General features: G+C 39.5%; 1 protein-coding gene across 1 annotated transcript; it reads left to right on the top strand.

The window, feature by feature from the left end:
• The first annotated feature begins 667 nt into the window (after positions 1–667).
• Positions 668–24,286, top strand: garre1 (granule associated Rac and RHOG effector 1). The gene is made up of 14 exons (XM_016284416.1): positions 668–1,958; positions 8,337–8,549; positions 9,091–9,231; positions 10,102–10,197; positions 10,542–10,703; positions 11,473–11,631; positions 14,640–14,737; positions 15,229–15,354; positions 15,466–16,469; positions 17,772–17,937; positions 20,314–20,451; positions 20,556–20,634; positions 23,857–24,194; positions 24,256–24,286. Exons 1-14 carry the CDS (start codon positions 1,449–1,451, stop codon positions 24,284–24,286), a joined length of 3,261 nt encoding a protein of 1,086 aa, XP_016139902.1. The 5' UTR covers positions 668–1,448.
• The last annotated feature ends 60 nt before the right edge of the window (positions 24,287–24,346 follow it).

Raw genomic sequence — 24,346 nt, 5'->3', positions numbered from 1 at the left:
CAATCACAAAACTACACTATTTCCATCTGCTTTAAAGCAATACCGTTTAAACATTTAATTCATATGCTGTTCTGCATGCGCTTTTTCTGAGCGCGTACTCAAGAGGCGCGCTCACACTGAGAGCCTGTCAAAAAGCGTCGGATTATTGGACTGTGTCTTTTGCGTCTGATTGACCTAGCTTTTATTTTTTTTTATTTAATTTGTTTTAATAATTTAGTTTTTTATGCTTTTTATTCTGTTTTTTTATTTTTCAGTTTTAGTTATTTGAGTACTTCAACGCACACTTATTTTAGTTTGTTTCCATTTTTCATTTATTATTTATTTTATTTTTATTCAGCTTTATTTTTTTTTTTTACCACAATCTGTTTTTAATAGTTTTTGTTATAGTTAACGACACTGGTTTCTTTACACACAATTTTCACCATTTTTATTACTGTGCTAAAATATTAGATTTTTTTTTTGCACACAAATGCAGCAAGAGTATAATTTAGGCCTCATACAGTTGATGGTTTAATGACCAGAGAAACTCTCTCTAATACACTGTAATCAGTGCACTGTTTGAAAACCAACGCCTGAATCAAATCTCCAGGAGACGCTTGGAAACTAATGTCAAAACACATCCTCCCTGTGATATCTCACTGACATTTTCTCTTTGTCTCTTTTGCAGGAAATGACTGAGAGGCCTTACAGATAGTTTGTGCTTTTGTTTCTGCGGCCTGCGTTTGCAGAGAGACTCCTATCTGGAAGCACATTTGTTTCCGTTGTGAGTATTAACTACCTCAGGCACTGGAAACTGATCAAGAGGGAGCCAGGTGATCTCTCCCGGCAGCTGCGTCTGTTCAACCGGCCCCCGCTCGGCCCAGACCAGCTGTACAGTGCTCACAAACCTTCTGACCGACTGGATCCGTCAGAGCGGCGCAGGCCCGCAACGTGCCAAGGTGACATCACCCCGTAGCTCGCGCCAATCCTGTCACTGTTTTTCCTCTCCTGAAAATTCATATTGTTTTTTGCTGAGAGATTTTTAAGATTTTTCTATTTTTATTAGAGGGCTACGGAAAGCGTTGGGAAAGAAGGGTTTTTCGCTTCCGTATGAAGGATTGATTATGCACTTTGGATTTTCATCCAGGATTAAAGCTAGATCGTATTTTCCCATGAGGCACCTGTGAACCACTTCTAAAGGAAACTAAGTTTCAGTGAAATCTTTTGTCATTTTTTGCGCAAAAATTTTGATGTGAGCTGCGTCTGGAGCTGCAGCTGGGCTGCAAGATTTCCTTGAACCTTCCATCGTGCCGCTCTCCATCTCTCTCTGGAGCGGGATACTGTCATGACTTCCCCTCTGATGGGATCTTTAAGCTATCTATTTACTTGATTCCAGGAGTCCCAAATTAGGCATCCAGAACTCATTCGAAGGTGAAGTCGAGAGGACCGTTACTCCCTGGGCGCATTTAATGCTTATGTATTGTTGCAGTGCACAAGAAAGTAAAATGGACTACAAGCTGCGCTTTTTGCTTGGCGGGTCCAAGCACAAAGTGCAGCAACACCAGCAGTTCCAGTTGCCCGAGCTCAGTCGGACCCTCAGCGCCCCGTTGGGCTCTTCTTGCTCCACCCCTTCTCCCATGGCGACCATAGGCTCCTCCCCTTCTGTCTGCCACGCCCCGCCCCCCGGCGCCACCACGGCGATCGCGGACATCCAGCAAGGCATCTCCAAATACCTGGATGCGCTGAACGCGTTCTGCCGCGCAAGCGCGTTCCTGACCGAGCTCTTTGGCAGCGTTTTCCGGGACTCGCGTTACTCCAAAGCAGCTATGCAACTGAAGGACGTGCAGGAACATGTCATGGAAACGACCAGCCGGCTCACCACAGCAATAAAGCCCGAGATCGGCAAAATGCTGATGGAGCTCAGCGCAGGCGCGGCTAACTTCAAAGACCAGAACGACTTCAGCCGGCAGGACGTTGAGGTAAGTCACTCGAAAACCACCTTGCATGTTGATGTTTAGAAGTACTTGTCTTTGAGGTTAAAGGCACAATATGTAGGTTTTCGCCACTAGAGGTCACATTTTCAAAACAATAACAAAGGCGAAGCTTGAAGCCATGCTATGAAGGAGGATGCTCACGGATGAGGTAATTATTATTATTTTTATTACCTGTACCTTCCACAGTTATTCAAACAGCGAATAAATTATACAGAGAATGTGAGCAAAGAACATACATTGTCAAAGAACATTGACTAACTTAAGTCTAGCGTAAGTTTAAGCACTCAAAAAACTCCCCTTATACTCTGTAAAGCTGTCTATACACGGTTTTATGAATGAATCTCTTAGGCCTACATAATACGTACATCTGTCTTTGTTGTTTATGATGAGAGAATTCACGTGAGAGCTGAATTCAGTCAGCGAGTGCATGCAGTGAACAAAAAAACCCTAATTTGAACTCCTCTGTTTGACCATTGCATTCATAAGCTCAACGGACTTGTGTGTGATTGGTTATAATGCGCAACACTGTAAAAACGTGTAAAAAAAAATCATGGCACAACGTTGAGCAGATCTAAATTTAATGCTGCGGTCAACACTTTTCATTTAATTTTGTCTCAACAGCCAAAAACGGATTTAGTTTAACTGTACAGTAGCGTTTGTGTCTGTGTTGCCATAGTTTCTACAAACGGAGAATGAGGATAGTGCGGATATTACGTCATTGATAGGCGACAATGACCAGGGACGAGTCATTATTTAAAATTTGAATTTTTCTGGATTTACAACTCCTTGGGAACTTTTGGGATAACATAAATACACAACTGCATGAAATATATCACACTGTGCAAGTAGTTTTTGGATATTTTATTATGAAAATCTTACATATTATGCCTTTAAAGGTAGCTTAATGTCTTGTTTACATGTTACAAGGTGTCTCAAAACACCATAAATGATGCCCACAAACTTCCTTGGAAGTGATTTTAGGAGCCAGTCAGATTGGAGCTTGTGGATTTTGTAAAGCTCTTCCGATAACAGCCGGTAAAAACTAACTGGGTAACTGCAGTCGGCGCTATTCGTTTGCTGGGAACATGTTTTTCTCTGTTGAAGCTTTGCGTTTGGTGCATGCATCTTCAAATGCAAATGAATCTCCGCCCACTTTTCCGCAGAGCCTTTGCTGCTTGCGCCTCGGATACTCTCAGTTTGGTCTTGGTTATCATATTGATCTCAGTCACACTCACGTGACATTGCTGTTCTTCGACATCATCATCTTCGTCATATCAGTGTAAACTTCTGATATATGGTGTTCTGAGCGCACACATCCGAAGTGCGCGCACAAAAAGCTGGCTGCCAGTTGGTGCGCCACGTGTTCTCTTTCTTGTCTTATTACACTTAAACTGTCAAATACAAGCAAGGTTATGTCAAAAACACATAAATGCAGTTGGTTATGTCTGTGAATGTAAACAGCTGGGAAATAAATCGTATGTGTGTATTCGATGTGTGTGACAGCAGCGCAATGTACATTACCTATTGCTGTCTGTGTTGTTAATATGAATCAAACAGCAAAACAAAAACAGAAAATCACTCTGCTCTTGAATAACTTTAGTAGCTTTATAAGAATGAATTTCTTTCTTGAATTCTGATTTTAAAGGGAGATAAACATGGTGGACTGTGTACAGCTCACTTAAGGGAGGAGCTAAGCTAATAAGTCAGAGATTGTTACCAGTCGTGGGCGGGGCCTATTCAAAGTAATGAATCACTTTTGAGTACATTCCTTGAATGGCTCATTTTTAAACACAATTTCTGATTTAGTGTTTATGGGGAAAATAAAAAAGTGGATGAATTTTTATCACAATAGTGTGGTTGTGTACGCACACTGCAGGCACATAAATTATGTTCAAAAACAATAAAAAAAGTGAATTTTGCTTTATAGGTTCTCTTTAATTTAGTTATAAATATTTAATAATAAATATATTTTTAAAAATATATATATATATGTTGTTGTTGTTGTTATAGTCATATCGATGCATAATCACAGAAATTTGAACCAAATTGTGCAAACAAGCACAGTAAAAATTTAGATTTTTTTTGTGTTATATAAATCACATTTTAAATTGCAACTCTGTTTAAAATCTAGAATATCAATAAATGCCATAAATGATGCCGGCAAACAGAGCCTGTGAATTTTGGAAAGCTCTCGCTCTCTTTTTTTATTTTTTTAATTTTTTTTATGTAATTCACATCAGAAACTCTGTTTAGCAGTTTTTGCAACCTATGCCGTTTGCTCTAGCTGGAGATGCTCACCATCAGGCCTCTGTTGTTCCTCAGACACTGATTATTTTTCAAAGACTGAGAGAGAAGAGGCCTCCAGATCTTTTATAGAGGAATTCCTCTGTTCAGAGATATTTTCAGAAGCCAGATGCTCTCACTCTAACCGTCTCTATTCAAGTGGACATACTTTCTAGCTGGTGCGGTTGGCCGTGTGAGTTGAGCCGCGCTGGTCAGTCTCCGTGTCTCTGCTCGAGGGACACACATAAGCTGAAATGATGCCTTTATGAGTGAGGGTTTGTGCCCTGGTGGATGTGGTCACGCTCAGAGCAGGAAGGCTTCACACCACAGGCCTTTAAAACGGGCGCTGCGGCAGGGACCCTGGCCAGACCTGCAGCTATACAGACCAGATTTGAGGCCCGACGGAACCTCGCGCTAAACACAAAACGCCAAAGTTTTCAAAAGTATGAAATGGAGTATCCTGGCAATTCCAAATTCTTTCCGCCTGAACGTGTTTGCTGTGGAATGTTTTCAGATATTAAAAATGTTTTATAATGTTTGCAGAAGCAAAAACATCCTGAATACTCACCCAGAATTTTTACAGCAGCTGCTCTGGAAAGTTTCGGCTGTGTTTTCAAGTATTTTCATCTTGTCTTGTGAACAAGGCTTGTGGTATGTCTGTTTTACATACAGAATGGAAAAAACATACCAGTTCTGCTGCTTTAAAACACAGCCTGTGTTTTGTCAGAACATTTCAGCTGCCAGATATGCATGGAAATGTCAGTGTTTATTAAACTGCGGCCTTCTGAACTCGTGTACGGAACCAGAGGAAGTATTTCGCTCTCTGTAAACACGGCACAGACTCTACAGGCGGTGACTAGTGTCTATTCAGCGTCTTGTGTTTGCTAATGAGCGTTTTGTTTGCGAGTGGCCCTTCCTGCCTCGCGGGAGTCTGCTAAGGGGCGAGTTGATTCTCCTGTTTACATTGGGCTGGCAGGGCGACAGCAGGGTATTCCCGTCCCCGGGGTGTTAGCTTACACCGCAATTGTCTCAATGAAGCGCCGCTACAGAAATACACCCGCTGCACCGCTCAGCCAATCAGCAGTGCTCTTTTTGGGTGCCCTCAATAAGAACAGTTCTTACACCTAGATCAGGTTTCCAAACCTTGTGATGTGATTTGTTTGCATATGAACAGGGGAATGCTGATCCTGAGAGGTTTTAAATGGATGAGTCCATATTTACTGCTGACGATGAATTGTAAGGCATAGCACTGCTGTTTAAGGCTCATCTAAATCTGGGCTGAACAATTAGTTTAGACCGTTTATCGTCACCCAGATTGATTCTGCATGACTTTGTATGCAATGCATTGAATTTACTGTACCATTAAGGATTCAATGTGAATCAATTGACCAAAACAATTATCTTTGCTTTCACAGTGTTCTTGGTCTTGAAATACACTCTTTTTAGCCACTTTAGATTCAGTTTTTAATTTGCACTGTTCTTTCCCTGTTTCAATATTATTGCCTATTATTATTATTATTATTATATATTGTTAATAATAATAACAATAATAGTAATTATAAAATATTGCAATAATATATTATATTTACTATTATCATTATTATTATATATACATTATTATTATTATTATATTTATTTTATGTTGTTAATAATAACAATAATAGTAATTATAAAATATTGCATTAATATATATTTACTATTATCGTCATTATTATTAATACATTATTATTATATTAATGTTATGTTGCTAATAATAACAATAATAGTAATAATAAAATATTGCATTAATGTATAATATTTACAATTATTATTATTGATTATGATTATATTAATTTTTTGTCCCTTTAGTGTCTATTTTTAATTTGTACTGTTATTTCCCCATTTCAATATTTTTATTATAATAATAAAAATAATAGTAGTAGTAAATGTTATATAGTAATATATTTGTACTCATTGTTACTGTTGTTATTACAAATGTTAAATTGCATTATACAGGAATATATATTTTTATATTTTATTATTATATTTATTTATTTGTATTGAACACTTTACTTTTTACTATAGGCTGTTTTAAATGCCTAAATGTATTTATTTATTTACTACTTTATTATAATTTTTTTTATTTAGTATTTTTACCATTTATTTGTTTAATTTTGCATTTATGTACTGTATGTCAAAGGTGTTTTAAACCGTGCTACTATGTCAGTGTGTGTATGTTGTTTTTTTGTCATGTGCTTTAGAATCAAGAATCAATTTTGAATGTTTTTTTTTTCCCTGCAATTGACTGTATTTATTTAAATTCTGAACCCTTAGAATGTTTTAGTTTAACTTTGTTGTAAGTTTCACTTGTCAGAATCTTTCTCGTGCTTATCATCAACAAGTGGACAAGCCCAGAAACCTTTAAATAAGCCTGGAATAATACAGTTAGTTGATTTATGCCCTTATTAGCAGTGTGTCCAAATCTGTCTTGAGCTAATTTTTAAAGCAGGTTCCTATATACGCTGTCGGCTCTCAGGTGTTTCTGCGTGAGGGGTGAAAGACTGAAACTGGCATCGCCTTGTTTTTCCTGTCTCCTGTTGCACAAGACGGCATATTTCTGTCTTTACAACTTGGCCTGTAGATATTTTGAGCAGATACCTGTAAAAGAAACCCTTTCTGCTGTGGTGGGGGTGACAGGCCTGTCTCCTGCCTTCTCTCTTTATGAACAGTTTGAGGGAAAGAATCAAGTCATGCATCGCAATTCTGACTCTTTCTGTCGATCTACAAAATTCAAGTTATTTATTGAAAACATACACAGAGCCAATCAGCGAAGTGACTGAAGTGGTTTGAGCAGATGCTGATCCTGTGTCTTTATTTCATTATTTTTACGAGCTTGTCTCCGCGCTCTCGTCTTGATGAGTAAGACGCGAGTCAGGAAAGACTCCCTATTTAGGAAGCGATACGGCAGTAACTCTGTAAATCTGCTAGAATGCATCTGTGTCTGGGAATGTTCAGAACGCTCTCATTACTATCGGGATCGACCACCGTTTCCCGGAACATCGAGCGCAGTCTGCTGCGTTGACCTCGGTGGGTTTCTTGCCTCATTTGGTTTGTGGTTTTAGTTCTGCTTATTAACAAAACATCAGCACCAGATGTATGTGCCTGTTTCTGGCCATAAGTCATAAGGAAAGCTGAGAAACATGTCACACCTCTTTATTTCATTCTCAAAAAAAAAAATGTTCCCTGCTTTCTTTTTCTGTGCAACCTTTTCAGGTATTTTGTTTTGTTTTATGTCTGAACATCAGCTTGTGTGGCCTTTTTTGGTCAAAGGAGACTTTTCCCCTGCAGATTAGCATGCTTAATAATAATTACATTATTAAAAAATATATCAGGCTTATTTTTCTTCTGTTTTAATGTAATCCTCTGTTGTTTGCCAAAAATAAAAGGAATTGTTAAATTATCCTTTGATTACATTTTTTATACAGTGATGTTGTTCATATTTTATGCCTTCATTTGTTTATAAATGTGTGTTAAAGCTTAAATCCAGAAAAATTTTAATAGACGTTTTTTCTGAGGGGGGGGGGGACTGAAAAAATAAAATGTTTCATATAGCCTGGTTATTGTAAAAATAAATGAATGAATAAATAAATAAAAAAAGTTTAAATTATAAACTTGTTCAAGTTTTATGAATTTTATATTGGACATGGTTGTTAGTTATTAAAATTTAAATAAGCCATTAAAACAGAATCCAAACAAAATTACATTGGAAAACATGCTTTAATTTGTGCAAAAATATAACCGATCTAAAGGGATAGTTCACGCAAATTCGGTTGTCGTTCTCACCCCAGATTTTTTCCAAACCTGTATGAGTTTGTTTCTTCTGTTATACACAAGAAGATATTTGGAAGAATGATGGTAGCCAAATAGTTGACGGTACCCATTGACTTTCATAGTATTATTTTTTATTTTTTATAAATGTAAAAGATGGCTGAATAAACATTTTTGGGTGAATTCTCCCTTTAATAGAGCCTGAATTAAGGATCAAGTCAGTTTTGATGCTGTGTTTTGTGGTTAAAGGTTTAATATGACTCTCTTTCTCAGGTGCTGGGCCGCTGCTTCCTGACGGTGATGCAGGTGCATTTCCAGTTCCTGTCACAGGCGTTGCAGAAAGTCCAGCCGGTGGCGCAGTCCTGTCTGGCCGAGGCACTGGCGCAGGTTCAGGAGAGACATGGAAATGCCCAAACACAGAACACGGGCCCTGGGCCCCTGACGGAGCTGGAGGAGGCTGTCCGCTCATGGAAGGGAGCTTCAGAGGTACAAACACCATCAATCAATGCACAATCAACCAACCTGTTTTTCATATGTTGACCCTCCATATGAGAAAAAGTCTAAAAAACTAAAATGGTTGACCCTCTAAAAATGTACTTTAAAATTTACTTTAAATATATATATATATATTTATACATACAGTATATATATAGAATTAATTTTGTGACGTCATCCTGTTCAGTTAAAATATAAGTAAACTACTTTATAAAGCAAAGAAAAAAGTGTGCATTTTAGTCATCAAACCCTTACAAAATCATTTGAAAATGTTTGAATTAAATGAATTATATTTTAGAACATAGTTAAATAAAATGTAACAAATTTTATTGATGTTTAATTAGATATTATTATATTTTATTAAAAATATGTCTTATTTTTTTGTGAGATTCACCCATTTATTGTCTAGATAGGATTTTGCAAAGTCTCTTTGTCTTCCTATTCAGTTCGGGCTACATACTACCTCAAATACTTAGCTAAATACTTTCAGATCAAATAAACGCTGAGTTAACCAGGCGTGTGTGTGCTTCAGGTGACAGCGTGTCTCAGGGAGAGAGGGAGAGACGGCTGTCTGTCTGGCATTCAGGTGCAGCAGCTCTTCTGTTCTCAGAACACCTCCATCCCTGAACACCAGCTCAAAGAGCTCAACGCCAATATCGACAGCGCTCTGCAGGTGAGCACACACACACACACACACACACAGACACACACACACACAGACAGTTAATACAGTTATTACAGTTGTAGTTCGTGACGTAAAATCATAATAAATGAACATGGATCTCCTTCAAGCTCCCAAAGCATAGTTCATTGTCATTTTAAATCTTTACCAGTCTTTGTCACTATCCTTCAAAACACTAGGTTTCCCCCTATTTGTCATCAAGTTTTACTTATTCTCACATATTCTACAATAGATGTACAAGTAGTACAGGTCAGGATTTGCATGTTTAATTTTTACATAAATATATCTGTTATGCTGAATGATTATCGAAAATAATTTCACCCATATTTTGACATCTTCACAAAAGTTATTTGAAACATTAAAGTAGACACTTTACTTGCATTTAATATGCTTTCTATGTTTATAAAATCACTTTTGTTAATTTCATTTAATGCAAACACCAGAATATTATATTCTTAGTTTTAAAAGCCAATCTACAAACCATCAGGATGTGATTCACAAATGAAGGCCAGACAAAGTTGTGTTTGTGACATAAAAAGATTGTGAATGTTTTTTATTTTCTTTGCAAATCTCATTGTATTTATTGGTGAATTTAATTAATTTTAGTGAAACTCCTCTCATTCTATGTTTACTTTTTATCTTTCTCGTTACATTTATTTGTGGACCATAATCTATTTATGTGGAATAATGTAACAAAACTTTCCATATGTATTTGCTTTTAAGAATTTGTTGATCACCTGCAAGACTATGCTTTATAATGTTGTAAAAATGTATAAAGTAAATTACATGTTATTCTGATTATAATGAGGCTTATTTTGAGCCACTGACATTAATAAGTCTCTCTGTGTGTGTGTGTTGCAGGCGTATAAAGTGGCGTTAGACTCTTTGGGTCACAGTGAATATGCTCTGAAGGCCGGATTTCACCTTAATCCCAAATCAGTGGAAGCAGCTTTGCAGGCATGTTTGCCGTGTGTGGAATTACAGCTTAGTACAGATTAAAGCTGCTTTCTGGAGCTGCATGTGTTCCGCAGTCGCACAGGGACAGACGTTTGACTGTCTACATCTTGTGTGATCCACCGTGCATCATATTCTGGATAAGAACTGTTCGGTTAGACAAGGAGAAACCGTCTTAACATGTTAAACAAGCAACCTCATTGCTTCAAATGGAACGTTGAACTTTGTAACCTTTCGATTCATTCTTCTTCTACAGAACTGCTCATTTTGCAGCCTGTTACTTGTAAACATGACTTTGTTTTCATGTATCTGGGTGAGTCACGTGATTTTATTATGCGTTTTTGCAGGGCTGCTGTAGTGACGCTGAGGCCCAGCAGGCCGGACGCTTTCACACCACGTCTCAGCCCATCCAGTGTGAATTACCCACAATCCCCGTCCAGATCGGCTCTCATCTCCTCCGAGGAGTTTCCTTCAATGAAAGCGCATCAGATAACCTCAAGCTTAAAACGGTACTCAGAACACACACTTCTGATTGATGACTAGAGATGGGATGCGGTCCCGACTGGAAGTGTTTTCCATGAAAGCGAGTACAAAAATAAGAGGATAAATCTAGCACATCTCAGACTGTTTGTTTTAACCACTGTTATGTGCATATCACATCTGCCTCATATTTCACATCCAAAACAAGAAAATTAGGCCTTTTTAAGACCATTTAGCAGTTTTTCTTTATTGATATTACAATTAGGCGCATTTTCATTTTGAGACCTTTTTGAAAAATCAATATTTTTATTCAGCAGGGATGCATTACATTGATCAAAAGTGACAGTTAAGACATATATAATGTTACAAAAGATTTATATTTCAAATAAATGCTGTTCTTTTGAACTTTCTATTCATCAAAGAATCCTGAAAAATAAAATGTATCACAGTTTCCACAAAAATATGAAGCAGCACAGCTGTTTTCAACATTGAGGATGATAAAAATCAGAAATGTTTCTTGAGCAGCAAATCAGAATATTAGAATGATTTCTGAACAATCATGTGACAAATTCAGCTGCACATCACAGAAATAAATTACATTTTACAATATATTCAGATAGAAGAGAGTTATTTTCAATTTTAATAATATTTTGATTAAATAAATGCAGCTTTGATGAGCAGAAGAGACTTTCAAAAACATCTTACCGACCTCAAATTTGTTGAGTAGTACAGTAAAACATTCATGCACATTACAGTAAAAAGAATCATCTTATTTCATTTAATATAATCTCTTCCCAGCATGCCATGCTGCAGCTGCTCAAGGATGCGGTGGATCAGAACGGTGTGGCCGTGCGAGATGATTCGCCCGTCACAGAGGTGCTGAACCAGGTGTGTCCCTCCAGCTGGAGAGGAGCCTGTAAGACGGCCGTTCAGCTGCTGTTTGGACAGGCTGGACTGGTGAGTTTCACACATTTGACAAAGAGCATAAAGTCTGATCCACATTGCAGCTTATTCCAGACAGGAACGGACCACTTGGACAGGAAGACATGCGTAAAACCGTCAACCAACGTTCACTTTTTTTTTTTTTTTGTCTTGCATTTACATGTATGTATTTTATCCAAAGCAACTTGCATTGTTTTAATGCATTCAAGGCAGTTTACTTTTTATCATTTTAAATTAGTTTTTATTTAAAAATTTTCTTTTTTATTTTAAATGTAATGTTTTTGTAATTTTGTTATTTTTAAAATGTGTATAATAATGTTTAATTTTTATTTCATATGTGACCCTGGAGGACAAAACCAGTCTTAAGTCGCTGAGGTATATTTGTAGCAATAGCCAAAAATACATTGTATGGGTCAAAATTATAGATTTTTCTTTTACGCCAAAAATCATTAGGACATTAAGTAAAGATATTTAGTAAATTTCCTACTGTAAATATATCAAAACTTAATTTTTGATTAGTAATATGCATTGCTGAGAACTTCATTTGGACAACTTTAAAGATGATTTTCTCAATATTTAGATTTTTTTGCACCCTCAGATTCCAGATTTTCAAATAGTTGTATCTCGGCCAAATATTGTCCTATCCTAACAAACCATACGTCAATGGAAAGTTTATTTATTCAGCTGTATAAATCTCAATTTTAAAAAATTTACCCTTATGACTGGTTTTGTGGTCCAGGGTCACATATATTCAGCAACATGCTGAAATAAAAAGTTTATCTTTTGTATTTTTTATATATGTATATATTTTTTACGTTTATTTCAAGTAACAAAAATGTGTTGTATGGTTTTAGTTTTCTATTATAACCTTGATATTCCAGAATAGCTTTATTGGTTCACTGTCAGCAACGTTCACATGAAAGAAAGAATGAAAGTCTGAATAATGAGGATTTGAAAAAGGCCTCCGGCTACAGGAAAATGATTTCTGAATAATCATAAAGTGGTTTCCATGACTCTGTTTCTGTCCTTGCCGTGTGTGTGGTCAGAGTGACCGTGACCTTTGGGCGTGTGTGTGTTTTTAGTGGAGAGTCGCCATCAGTTGAGTCACATTGAGGATACACCTGCGCTATTAATAACAATAGCCCACTTCCTGTTTGATAGGAAACGCCCTCTCCCTTTCAAATGCAACTGCATGCTGTGGCTTCACGGCCTCTTTTCAAGAACTGTGGGAAATGTTTCATTTGTGTTTTCGGATGGAAATGGCTCCTGACAGTGATGAAAAGTCGGGTTACTGGGGCTCTCAAGCATCCACTTGGCATTAGTTTGACTGTAAAGGATTGATTATGATCACTGGACGAGCAACACATGATTTATACTGGCAGATCTTCATGACAGTGTGTGCAGAAAATTTAATATAAGCAGAGAATCACTTACTGCTCTGGACTGAATAACGCCTTAATAAGAAGATATTGCTTACTTGAATGCTGCTTTTAAACGCTCTAGCATGAAGATAAACATGGTGGATTGTGTGCGGCTCACTCAGGGCGGGGTCTCGGCTAGCTTATGGCAGTGTCAAATCAACAATCGTGGGTGGGGCTGGTAAATTGTGACATCCTCCTTTTTCACAGATTCTGTGATCGGCTTGCTCTGAGATGCTGCTAATGATACATGGAGATTTAAAAAAAAAAAGGGCGGGCAGATTTTTAGCATTATAGGGTGGTTGTGTGCACACTGCCAATACACATTTATGTCCAAAAAACATGTGAAAGTGAATTTTGCATAATAGGTGCCCTTTAAAGCTGAAATAAAATCAATAAAAGCTATATAAAAATAAAAAAATACTTTAAAAATAAAATGGAAAAGTTAAAAACTAATTCAAAATTTGAATACAAACTATAATAGCACCTTCATGATACTAAAATAATAATAATAATTTATTTGCTGGTGTTTCTGTGCGCAGGGAACAGACTTTGCCCACCATTCAGATCCAGCTACAACGAGACACGACTGATTACGGCGGCCCCGTCGATCTCCCTCCGGGGAACAGCACCAAATCTTCCGGCGGCCTCCCCAAAACCATCTCCAAACTCACCTCACGCTTCACCAAGAAAACCTCGTCCAACTCCAGCACAGGCGGCAGCTACTCCATCCCCAGCACCCCGTCACGGAGCAGCGGTAGCTCGGACGACAAAGCCAGCCGCCTGCACAGCCTCCTGCAGATGAGCAGCATGCTGTGCACACCTGACCCCAGCCACGCGCAGATCGCCAACGGCGCATCCGCAGACGAGCAGGGCATGAACCTGCCCACCGACCAGGAGATGCAAGACGTCATCGACTTCCTATCGGGGTTCAACATGGGGAAATCCCAGCAGGCGTCTCCGCTGGTGAAGAGGAGGAACTCGGTGGCGTCTACGAATGCGGCCGACTTGAAGCCGCCCAGCGGCGCGGCTCCACCCCCCTCGCTGTCTCAAGTGTTGGCGCAAACCTTGCTGCAACCAACACAACAACAACAACAGCAGCAGCAGCAGCAACAACAGCAGCTTCCTTCAACGCCAAAACAGCAGCAAACGCAGCCGCAGTCCCAGCCGACCTCGCAGACTCTGCCGTTCTACCAGCATCTCTTGCAGCCGATCGGTCAGCCGCAGCAAACGGCGCCGGTTTCCCCGCAGCTCTCTTCACAGCAGCCCCCGCAGCCTAGAGCTCCCAGCAAGTGGCCCCAGGGGCCTTTAGGGGGCCTCTCGCCCATCGGGCCCTTGACGCAGTGGCCTGCCCCGGGTTCACAGCCTCTTTTCAAGAACTGTGGGAAATGTTGCATTTGTGTTTTCGGATGGAAATGGCTCTCTGACAGGATGAAAAGCCGGGTTACTGGGGCTCTCAAGCGTCCACTTAGTTTGTCTGAGAAATGATTGATTATGATCACTGAACGAGCAACACATCATTTATACTGGCAGATCTTCATGACGGTGTGTACAGTACAGTTATTAAACCTGATGACGTGTGTGTGTGTGTGTGTGTGTGTGCAGGTTGTGGTTGACACGGCTCAGATTGAGAATAAGGAAGCTTACGCCCCTCAGATCTCTCTTGAAGGATTTAAAGTTGTGATCCAGGTTCCTTCTACATGGTGAGTAACCGTATACGGCAATATTTATGGTAATTATAGCAGTTAATTGAATCTGAGTAGCACCGTCAGTAGATCCACATCCTCTCTGGCTGCAGGTTACTAGAGTTCAAGATGCTTTATTTGCCATTTATTCAAAGTAAAGATGATTAATGCTGTGTGTGAATAAAATAAACCATTATGCTCTTAATGAAGATATTAACCCTTGTTAATTTGGGTCAATTTGAGACAGTTTCAGGAAAAGCATCCTATTTTCTATTAAATATTCAACTGAAAGAAGTTATATAATTGCTAGACTTATATTGTTGTGAGAAAAATATAGTTAAATAAAAAATAAAAAAAAGATTTTGTATTTTATTTGTTTGATCTATTTTCTCTGCTGCTAAGCTTAGCGTGAGAACAGCCTTTCCTGGTGAAATAAAATAAAACTGTAAAGTAAAATGGATAACAGTGAAGTCTAATCTTATCTTCTAAATGTACTTTTTGTCTTGCAGGTGTCTGAAGGAGGATCCAGCGACGATGTCTCTGCTGCAGCGCAGTCTGGATCCCGAGAAGACCCTCGGCTTGGTGGACGTGCTTTACACGGCTGTGTTTGACCTCCAGCGCTGGAAGGAGCGCAAGTCAGTGTCAGCATTAGTGCTGCAATCATAACTTCATACCTTAGTGCGCTCCATGATATTAAAATAACATAGATTGATGATGTAATTGCTTGCTGGTGTTTCTGTGCGCAGGGAACAGAGTTTGCCCACCATTCAGATCCAGCTACAACGAGACACGACTGATTACGGCGGCCCCATCGATCTTCCTCCCGGGAACAGCACCAAATCCTCCGGCGGCCTCCCCAAAACCATCTCCAAACTCACCTCACGCTTCACCAAGAAAACCTCGTCCAACTCCAGCACAGGCGGCAGCTACTCCATCCCCAGCACCCCGTCACGGAGCAGCGGTAGCTCGGACGACAAAGCCAGCCGCCTGCACAGCCTCCTGCAGATGAGCAGCATGCTGTGCACACCTGACCCCAGCCACGCGCAGATCGCCAACGGCGCATCCGCAGACGAGCAGGGCATGAACCTGCCCACCGACCAGGAGATGCAAGACGTCATCGACTTCCTATCGGGGTTCAACATGGGGAAATCCCAGCAGGCGTCTCCGCTGGTGAAGAGGAGGAACTCGGTGGCGTCTACGAATGCGGCCGACTTGAAGCCGCCCAGCGGCGCGGCTCCACCCCCCTCGCTGTCTCAAGTGTTGGCGCAAACCTTGCTGCAACCAACACAACAACAACAACAGCAGCAGCAGCAGCAACAACAGCAGCTTCCTTCAACGCCAAAACAGCAGCAAACGCAGCCGCAGTCCCAGCCGACCTCGCAGACTCTGCCGTTCTACCAGCATCTCTTGCAGCCGATCGGTCAGCCGCAGCAAACGGCGCCGGTTTCCCCGCAGCTCTCTTCACAGCAGCCCCCGCAGCCTAGAGCTCCCAGCAAGTGGCCCCAGGGGTCTTTAGGGGGCCTCTCGCCCATCGGGCCCTTGACGCAGTGGCCTGCCCCAGGCCTGCCGGACCTCAGCTCTGACCTCTACAGTCTGGGGCTGGTCAGTACGTACATGGACAGCATGATGTCTGAGATGCTTGGCCACAAGCCCCCGCAGGGACCCCGGAACAACACCTGGCCCAACCGAGACCAAAGTGACCAGAGTCTGTTCGGGGTGTTGGGAGACTCCATGCCTTTTGACCCTGCAGGTGAGCAGAGAGTGGTCAGTTCAGACAGGTTCAGAGAGCAAAACTCATGAGAACAAAACTTTGCCGCAGGGAAGGGAAGGGAATGACTATTCTGAACATTTTACATTTAGCTATATATATATATATATATATATAATGACTATTTTAAATTTTTTATATATATATATATATATATATATATATATATATATATATATAAATAGATAGAAATATTGCAAAAATACAGTAAAATTACAAATAAAATGACAAACGTACAAGAAAGTACTAAATGAAAATTAAAATAAAAAAATAAAAAAAATCGAATATGTGAGTCCCAGCTAAAAAGGCATTTTTACATGTATATGCAGCATAAGAATGTAAGAACTATTTTTTCTTAAAAAATTTTTTTAAATATTGTTTTTTTTTGTAATATTTTTATACTTTAGTGATTAGTTTTTTTAGAATTATTTTTTTTTTTTACTTTTTTTTAAAATTTACTTTTTTTATTTCAGTTTTAGTAATTTTCATACTTAACCAATTTATTTTAGTTGCAAAATTTCAAAAAAAAAATTTACGTTTCACATCTAATATGCATATTTTAGAATTTAGCTTTATTTCAAGTTTAAAGTGTGTGTATTTTATGTGCGTCTGTATATATATAATGCTATCAGTTCACAAAACTATCCTATTTTTATCAAAACTGGTTTATACATTTAAAGCGGACATTTTTTAATATCATCATGACATACTTATTTTATTGTACTGCTACTGCTGTACTATTTTTACTGGATTTTTATGCATACATGCTTTTTGAGCTAATATTGCCCACGACCCCTTGTTCTGGTGAGGATTGAAAGACTGAAGCCGCCACAGTAGTTTTTACACATATAAAGCCGAGATGTGTTCATGTCTCCATCTCCATCTGATTAATTGCATTACTTTTATTGCAATATTTTCTTTATAATGAATTGCTCTGAAAGAATACATCAAAATGACAGTGTAATTTTAATGTAATGAACTTAGTTAGATGCTAACACTTGAATGCACATAATAAGAGGGGTTGTCACATCACAACACAATTGAGTTACTTATTCAAAAGTGTTTTCTCATTACGCATTGTTAAAAATGCCATGGTTTTTATACTGTGTGAGTGTGTGTGTATGTAGTGGTTCCTGTGATGCATCAGGTCACTTTAGTGCATTAGTGGTGCATGTGTGTGTGTTGGACTCTATTATGTGTTTCTGCTGTGCTGGACAGTTTAAACAAAGAGCAGGACAAAGCGACACACATCACTCTCTCTCTCTATCTCTGTCTCTCCGTCAGTGGGCTCGGATCCAGAGTTTGCGCGTTATGTTGCCGGGGTCAATCAGGCCATGCAGCAAAAACGACAGGCGCAGCATGTTCGTCGGCCCAGCAACACCCGCAGTAACTGGCCACACCCAGACGAGCAGCACAGGGGCTGGACACACCCAGAGTACTACAGCGAGGGGTGAGACGGTCTGACCAATCACAGCACAGCATCTCATCATGAATTGTTTCAGTGTCCAGTTTCCATCTTACTGCTACTGCTGTACTATTTTTACTGGATTTTTATGCATACATGCTTTTTGAGCTAATATTGCCCACGACCCCTTGTTCTGGTGAGGATTGAAAGACTGAAGCCGCCACAGTAGTTTTTACACATATAAAGCCGAGATGTGTTCATGTCTCCATCTCCATCTGATTAATTGCATTACTTTTATTGCAATATTTTCTTTATAATGAATTGCTCTGAAAGAATACATCAAAATGACAGTGTAATTTTAATGTAATGAACTTAGTTAGATGCTAACACTTGAATGCACATAATAAGAGGGGTTGTCACATCACAACACAATTGAGTTACTTATTCAAAAGTGTTTTCTCATTACGCATTGTTAAAAATGCCATGGTTTTTATACTGTGTGAGTGTGGGTGTATGTAGTGGTTCCTGTGATGCATCAGGTCACTTTAGTGCATTAGTGGTGCATGTGTGTGTGTTGGACTCTATTATGTGTTTCTGCTGTGCTGGACAGTTTAAACAAAGAGCAGGACAAAGTGACACACATCACTCTCTCTCTCTATCTCTGTCTCTCCGTCAGTGGGCTCGGATCCAGAGTTTGCGCGTTATGTTGCCGGGGTCAATCAGGCCATGCAGCAAAAACGACAGGCGAAGCATGTTCGTCGGCCCAGCAACACCCGCAGTAACTGGCCACACCCAGACGAGCAGCACAGGGGCTGGACACACCCAGAGTACTACAGCGAGGGGTGAGACGGTCTGACCAATCACAGCACAGCATCTCATCATGAATTGTTTCAGTGTCCAGTTTCCATCTTCTTAGTAAAGTGCAATAGAGTTACGCTTGAAGTGCAACTTGACGTGAAAATTGTAAGCTTCTATAACTCTGATTTCTGATGCATTTCATTTTTAAGTACATAAAATAGTCTGAAATTGGCATGCTAAAATCCATTTATCAATCATTCAGTGAGACAGACGTGTAAATCACAGTAATGATCCTCTGTTGACAATCGTGCACCTGCATAACAGACACTAGTATTGCACAGCATTGTTTATCCTAGGGCTGCACGATAAATCGAATTGATATCGAAATAATGATTAGACAGAGGCTGCGATTGTCATGCGTATCTTTCAGTGAAGCACGGTTCTATGATCAGTAGTAAATCTCCATCCGAAGGCCAGAGGGCGCTCTCGCACGGAAAGTCCAAATACACCCCGCAGAAGAAACCCAGGAAATCCCTATAGGGGTTGCTGAATAAACAGAAGTTTTAACTGCTTTCATTGATTCAACTTGACTAATAAATACATTACTATGGCAATACATGGTTTATCTGAGTTCTTATTATAATTTTCATTATAATAAAGTATGTCTATAATGCAATGCTAATCGACATAGCTTTTATCACTGCTTAGAATACTATGAAATATGTTGCGTGCCTTATTCGGTGTAAGAAGCCACATCATCTCACAGAAGGATTTATTTCAAACACTCGGCTGACGTTATGAAGTGAGTTTGGAGTAAAAGCATGTTATTAAATGTGGTATTTTCACGTGCTTTCAGATGGAGCAGCATTTACTACACAGAGCCGTAGTTCACTGACAAGCTACACAAACAGCTGTCATTACCGCGAGCGATTTCTTCGATTTCATAATCGTACGATTATGTTGTCTGCGATTTTTTTTGCGTTGCTTGTCAGAGAACTACGGCTCTTTGTATTAAATGCTGCTTCATCTGAAAGCAGGTGATGGAGATTTACTACTAGAACCGGCTTTACTGACAAGATGTGCATGACAATCGCATTTGATTAATCGTGCAGCCCTAGTTTATCCCCTGCAATTTGGATGCTACAATCTGCAAAGCAAATGTTAGTGTTGCAATTATGCTTATGTGCAAGTTGGAGATGAAGTAGGAGTATCCATATAATATATTTCTGTTCATCATACAATCCTGAGAAATAAAATGCATCATGGTTTCCACAAAAATATGAAGCAGCACAACTGTTTTCATAATAATCAGAAATGTTTCTTGAGCAGCACATCAGCATATTAGAATGATTTCTGAAGGATCATGTGACACTGAAGACTGGAGGAATGATGCTGAAAATTCAACTTTGATTACTGAAATAAATTAAATTTTATATTCACATAAAAAAAATTATATTTCACAATTTTACTGTATTTTTGATTGAATAAATGCAGACTTAGTGAGCAGAAGAGACTTCATTAAAAAAAATTTTTTAAACTTAATTATTCCTAACTTTGGACCGGTAGTGTAAATATTGCCGTTAATAGTTGTATATGTTGATATCAATGTTTGTTTTCGAGCAGAGAGGCGGTCAACAGCGGCTGGTCAGCCAATCAGGGGGATTCAGCCAGCTCGAGTGACGAGGCGTCCTCAGCCAATGGGGACAGTCTGTTCTCCATGTTCTCTGGGCCTGACTTGGTAGCAGCTGTTAAACAAAGACGGTAACAAACATTTAATCTTTTTATCAGACAGTTTCATCCGAAACCATTCATCCGGATGGTGTGTTTGAGATGAGTGCGTCCCTCATGTTGAGTGTGTTTTTTAGGAAACACAGCTGTGGTGAACAGGAAGTGTGCACTCTGCCCTCTCCTCCGCTCCACCACGCCAGTGACGACAGTAACCAGGTACTAATGACTCTCTGATGCCACTTCAACTAATAAACACATATATTCCATCATAATAAGAGGTGGAGTTTAACAGTGGGTGTTTTCTCATATACAGCTGTTATTGTAAATATTTTTTGTTTATACATTACATTGTTTGTTTGTTTTTATTTGAAAACAGCAGTTTTTGTTTAGAGAACATGTAATCTTGATGTGTTGTTAAAATGCTGTCAAATTAACTTAAGACAAGCTTTATATTGTATTCGGTGTTAAAGTTTAGGTTATAAAGTTGTGAAGGAATGATCCAGTTGGTCAACTCTTGTTGCATGAGTCGATTGTCTTTCAGCAAAAATAAAATAAAATTTTTATATTAAAATTAAACGTATTTTAAAATTATGTGGAAAAAGATTTAAATAACATCAGGCCACCATGAATACAAAGAGTACATTTCTCAGAAATGGAATGCTTTTGTTTTTGGAAACTTTTTAAATACTTAAAACCATTGTGAACATCAGTATTTGTCTTTGACCCTTCCGCTGTTGTGTTTTCTTTGCATTGGCATTGTTTTGCTTTATATGAAGCTTTATAACAAACTTACCAATAACTCAAATAGTAGTATGGCATTATCAATGCCAGGGTCATGGGTTAGATTCCCAGGTTGCAAGATCATGGGTTTGATTCCCAGGTCATGGGGTTGATACCCTGGATGCAGGGGCGGACTTGGGGATTTGGGGGCCCTAAGCAAATTCTAGGTATGGGGCCCCAATACAATAACTAGCCTATGTGCTCTTTTACGCCTAACCCTTATTTTGCTCGCTCGCTCTCATAGTTTCTAGTTTATTTATCCCTTCACAACCAGTAATTAGTCAACCTGATGCTGTTCTAAACCTTTGTTTTTTTTTCGGATTACAAAAGATGATGATGATAAAAAAAAACGCTTGCACTTGTCCATTTAAAGCTGCAGTCCGTAACTTTTTTTGGTTAAAAATGATCCAAAATCAATATTTGAGCAAGTACATAAACCAGCCAGTGTTCAAAACTATCGCCTTACTTTAGCCCGATTCACAACGGTTAGCTTATTATAATGTTTTCTAATTTGAGTGGTACGGGTTGGTTTTCGCGGGAAATTCAAGCATGCTGCTACGTCATTACGTCACGTCTGTAAACATAAAGAAGTTGTCCCGGCTAGTAGGCTATCGCATGTGAGGATCCTGCAGCTGGCGGATCGTTTATAGCCTTTTCTCACAGCAGCGGGAGTAATTAAATGTATCATTTTGATGGCGGATTGTAATCCAGAGAGGATTGTGTTTATGAAGCACATGTGATTGAAATTAAATTATATTTCAGTTTTAAATGTGCTTCTGATTACATATAGCCTGGGATTACACAAGATTTGTGTTTTAAAGACAACCAGTTCGAAGGGAGCATACTTTTCTTTTTGGCTTAAAATAATTTCTTAATATGAAATTCGAATGGCATGACAATTAGAGATTAGACTGTGCAGAAATTGAAATCTACACACTAATACACACTATACTCATAGTCACGCAATGCTGATGTTGTTAACATTAACAAAGGGAGAACAAAGTATAACAATAAAAATTATTTGCACGGTTTGATGTGATATGAGATAATCGATCGTTAGTTTAAATCACCATTGGTAGTGCGATTTATTGTAATGCTTTTTTCCTCAGTTGGTCAAAACAAACGTTCAGATGACAATATATGGTGAAAAGTCTTATTTGGGTCATATATTCCAAGACGTTGACTAGAATCTGTGATTAGGATATAGGATTCACACCGGTGCGGTGACTGACTGCCACACACATACTCCTCAAAACATTAGATTCATCCACGCTGGAGCCGCGCCAGAGTACAACCCACGCAAGAAAGATAATTCCGCAAGTAACTGCAATTCCAGGTTTTCAAACAGAGATGGCGACCAAGAGGCAAAACTTACAGACTGCAGCTTTAATGAATTGTAAACTTATTCAATCTTTTTACAAACATGAAAGTATCCCATACAACTCATTCCATATTCCAAGTGTTCTTAAAGGCATACGGTAGGGTTTGCCAAGAAACAAATAAAAAATGTAATCTATTATTAAGCGAAAATCTCCAGTCATTGCATTTGTGCATTTTATACAAGTGCGTGGCAGTTTGCGCCGGCGCACCAAGGAAAAGCACAAAAGAGAGTAATTTTGAAACATCAAGACACATAAAATTATGAATTGAAACACAATACTTACTGAGGTGAATATCTCTGTTCTGAGACAGTCAGACAGTATTATACTGCCTAGAATGCGCACAAAGTGCGCTCCCTCATATAATCACTAAAGCTGTCACTCACTTCAGTTCATTGCGATCTCATGACGTTCTGTTAATAAACTCTCTACACTGCACAATTAATCTCTTATTTACATCGTATCTACACTTTGTTATAATGAGAGGATTCCCGAGCTTGCAGAACTCAACAAACGCAGCATTTTGAGCGGTGCGTGGATTCTAACTTGGACACTTCTGGTCATTGCGTTTAACAGATATGTCTGTGATTGCTACATTGTTCAACGCTGCAAATATGTTTCGGCAATATCAGATGGGGCCCCCTGATTCCCCGGGGCACCAAGCGGCCGCTTACCTCGCTTGTTGGATAAGTCCGCCCCTGCCTGGATGCAAGGTCATGGGTTAGATTCCCAGGTCATCGGTTTGATTCCCTGGATGCAAGGTAATGGGTTTGATTCTCAGAATGCAAGATTATGGGTTCGATTCCCAGGTCATGGGTTTTATTCCCAGGATGCAAGATCATGGGTTTGATTCCTAGGTGACGGGTTTGATTCCCAGGATGCAAGATCATGGGTTCGATTCCATTGATGTAAGGTCATGGGTTTGATTCCCAGGTCATGGGTTCGATTGCCAGGATGCAAGATCATGGGTTCGATTCCCAGGTCATGGGTTCAATTTCCAGGATGCAAGGTCATAAGTTCGATTAGCATGTGATGTAAGGTCATGGGTTAGATTCCCAGGTCATGGGGTTGATTACCTGGATTCAAGATAATGAGTTTGATTCCCAGGTCATGGGTTTGATTCCCAGGATGCAAGATCATGGGTTCGATTTCCAGGTCATGGGTTTGATTCCCAGGACATTCATTGCATCCAATGATGTACCTTGGATGCAATAAAAGTTGCTTTAGATAAAATGCATGAATTTAAATGTAAATATATCTTGTGTTCTTTGTGTTACAGGACAGCAAAACGAAAACCTGGCCCCCTAAAGCCCCCTGGCAGCACTCCTCGCACACCAACATCATGCCCAATCCCAGCTCTTCCCTCTACCAGATGACCATCCCCTCCAGCCAATGGGGCGATTCCATGCAATTGCTGCAGTCTCCGGTGTGGTCGACGGCTAATGACTGCCCTCCATCTTCCGGGATCTCCTCCGGCTTCCCGTTCACCCAACAACAACAACAGCAGCAGCAGCAGCAGCAGGTTTCCCAGCACAAGATCGTGAGCAAAGGCTTCAAAACCTTCCCGCTCAAACCCGAGCATCGGCCCTCATACCTGCTTGCACAATCAAAATATAGGTCCGTTGCTTCGTCCGTGTTTTCCTCCCAAACTGTTTCGGCATTTTTTTTTTTTTTAAAGATTAAACATCTTCGATGACCTTGGACTGTAACGCTCAACATTTCTCAGCTGTGTCAAAATGGTTTACTAGTGGCTTCAAAAAAATAAAAGG

This window comes from Sinocyclocheilus grahami, unplaced genomic scaffold (assembly GCF_001515645.1).
Source record: "Sinocyclocheilus grahami isolate Dianchi unplaced genomic scaffold, SAMN03320097.WGS_v1.1 scaffold182.1, whole genome shotgun sequence".
In the NCBI taxonomy this organism is placed as follows: Eukaryota; Metazoa; Chordata; class Actinopteri; order Cypriniformes; family Cyprinidae; genus Sinocyclocheilus; species Sinocyclocheilus grahami.
The sequence above is the reverse complement of the archived record's forward strand: the minus strand, read 5'-3'. Positions and strand labels throughout refer to the sequence as shown.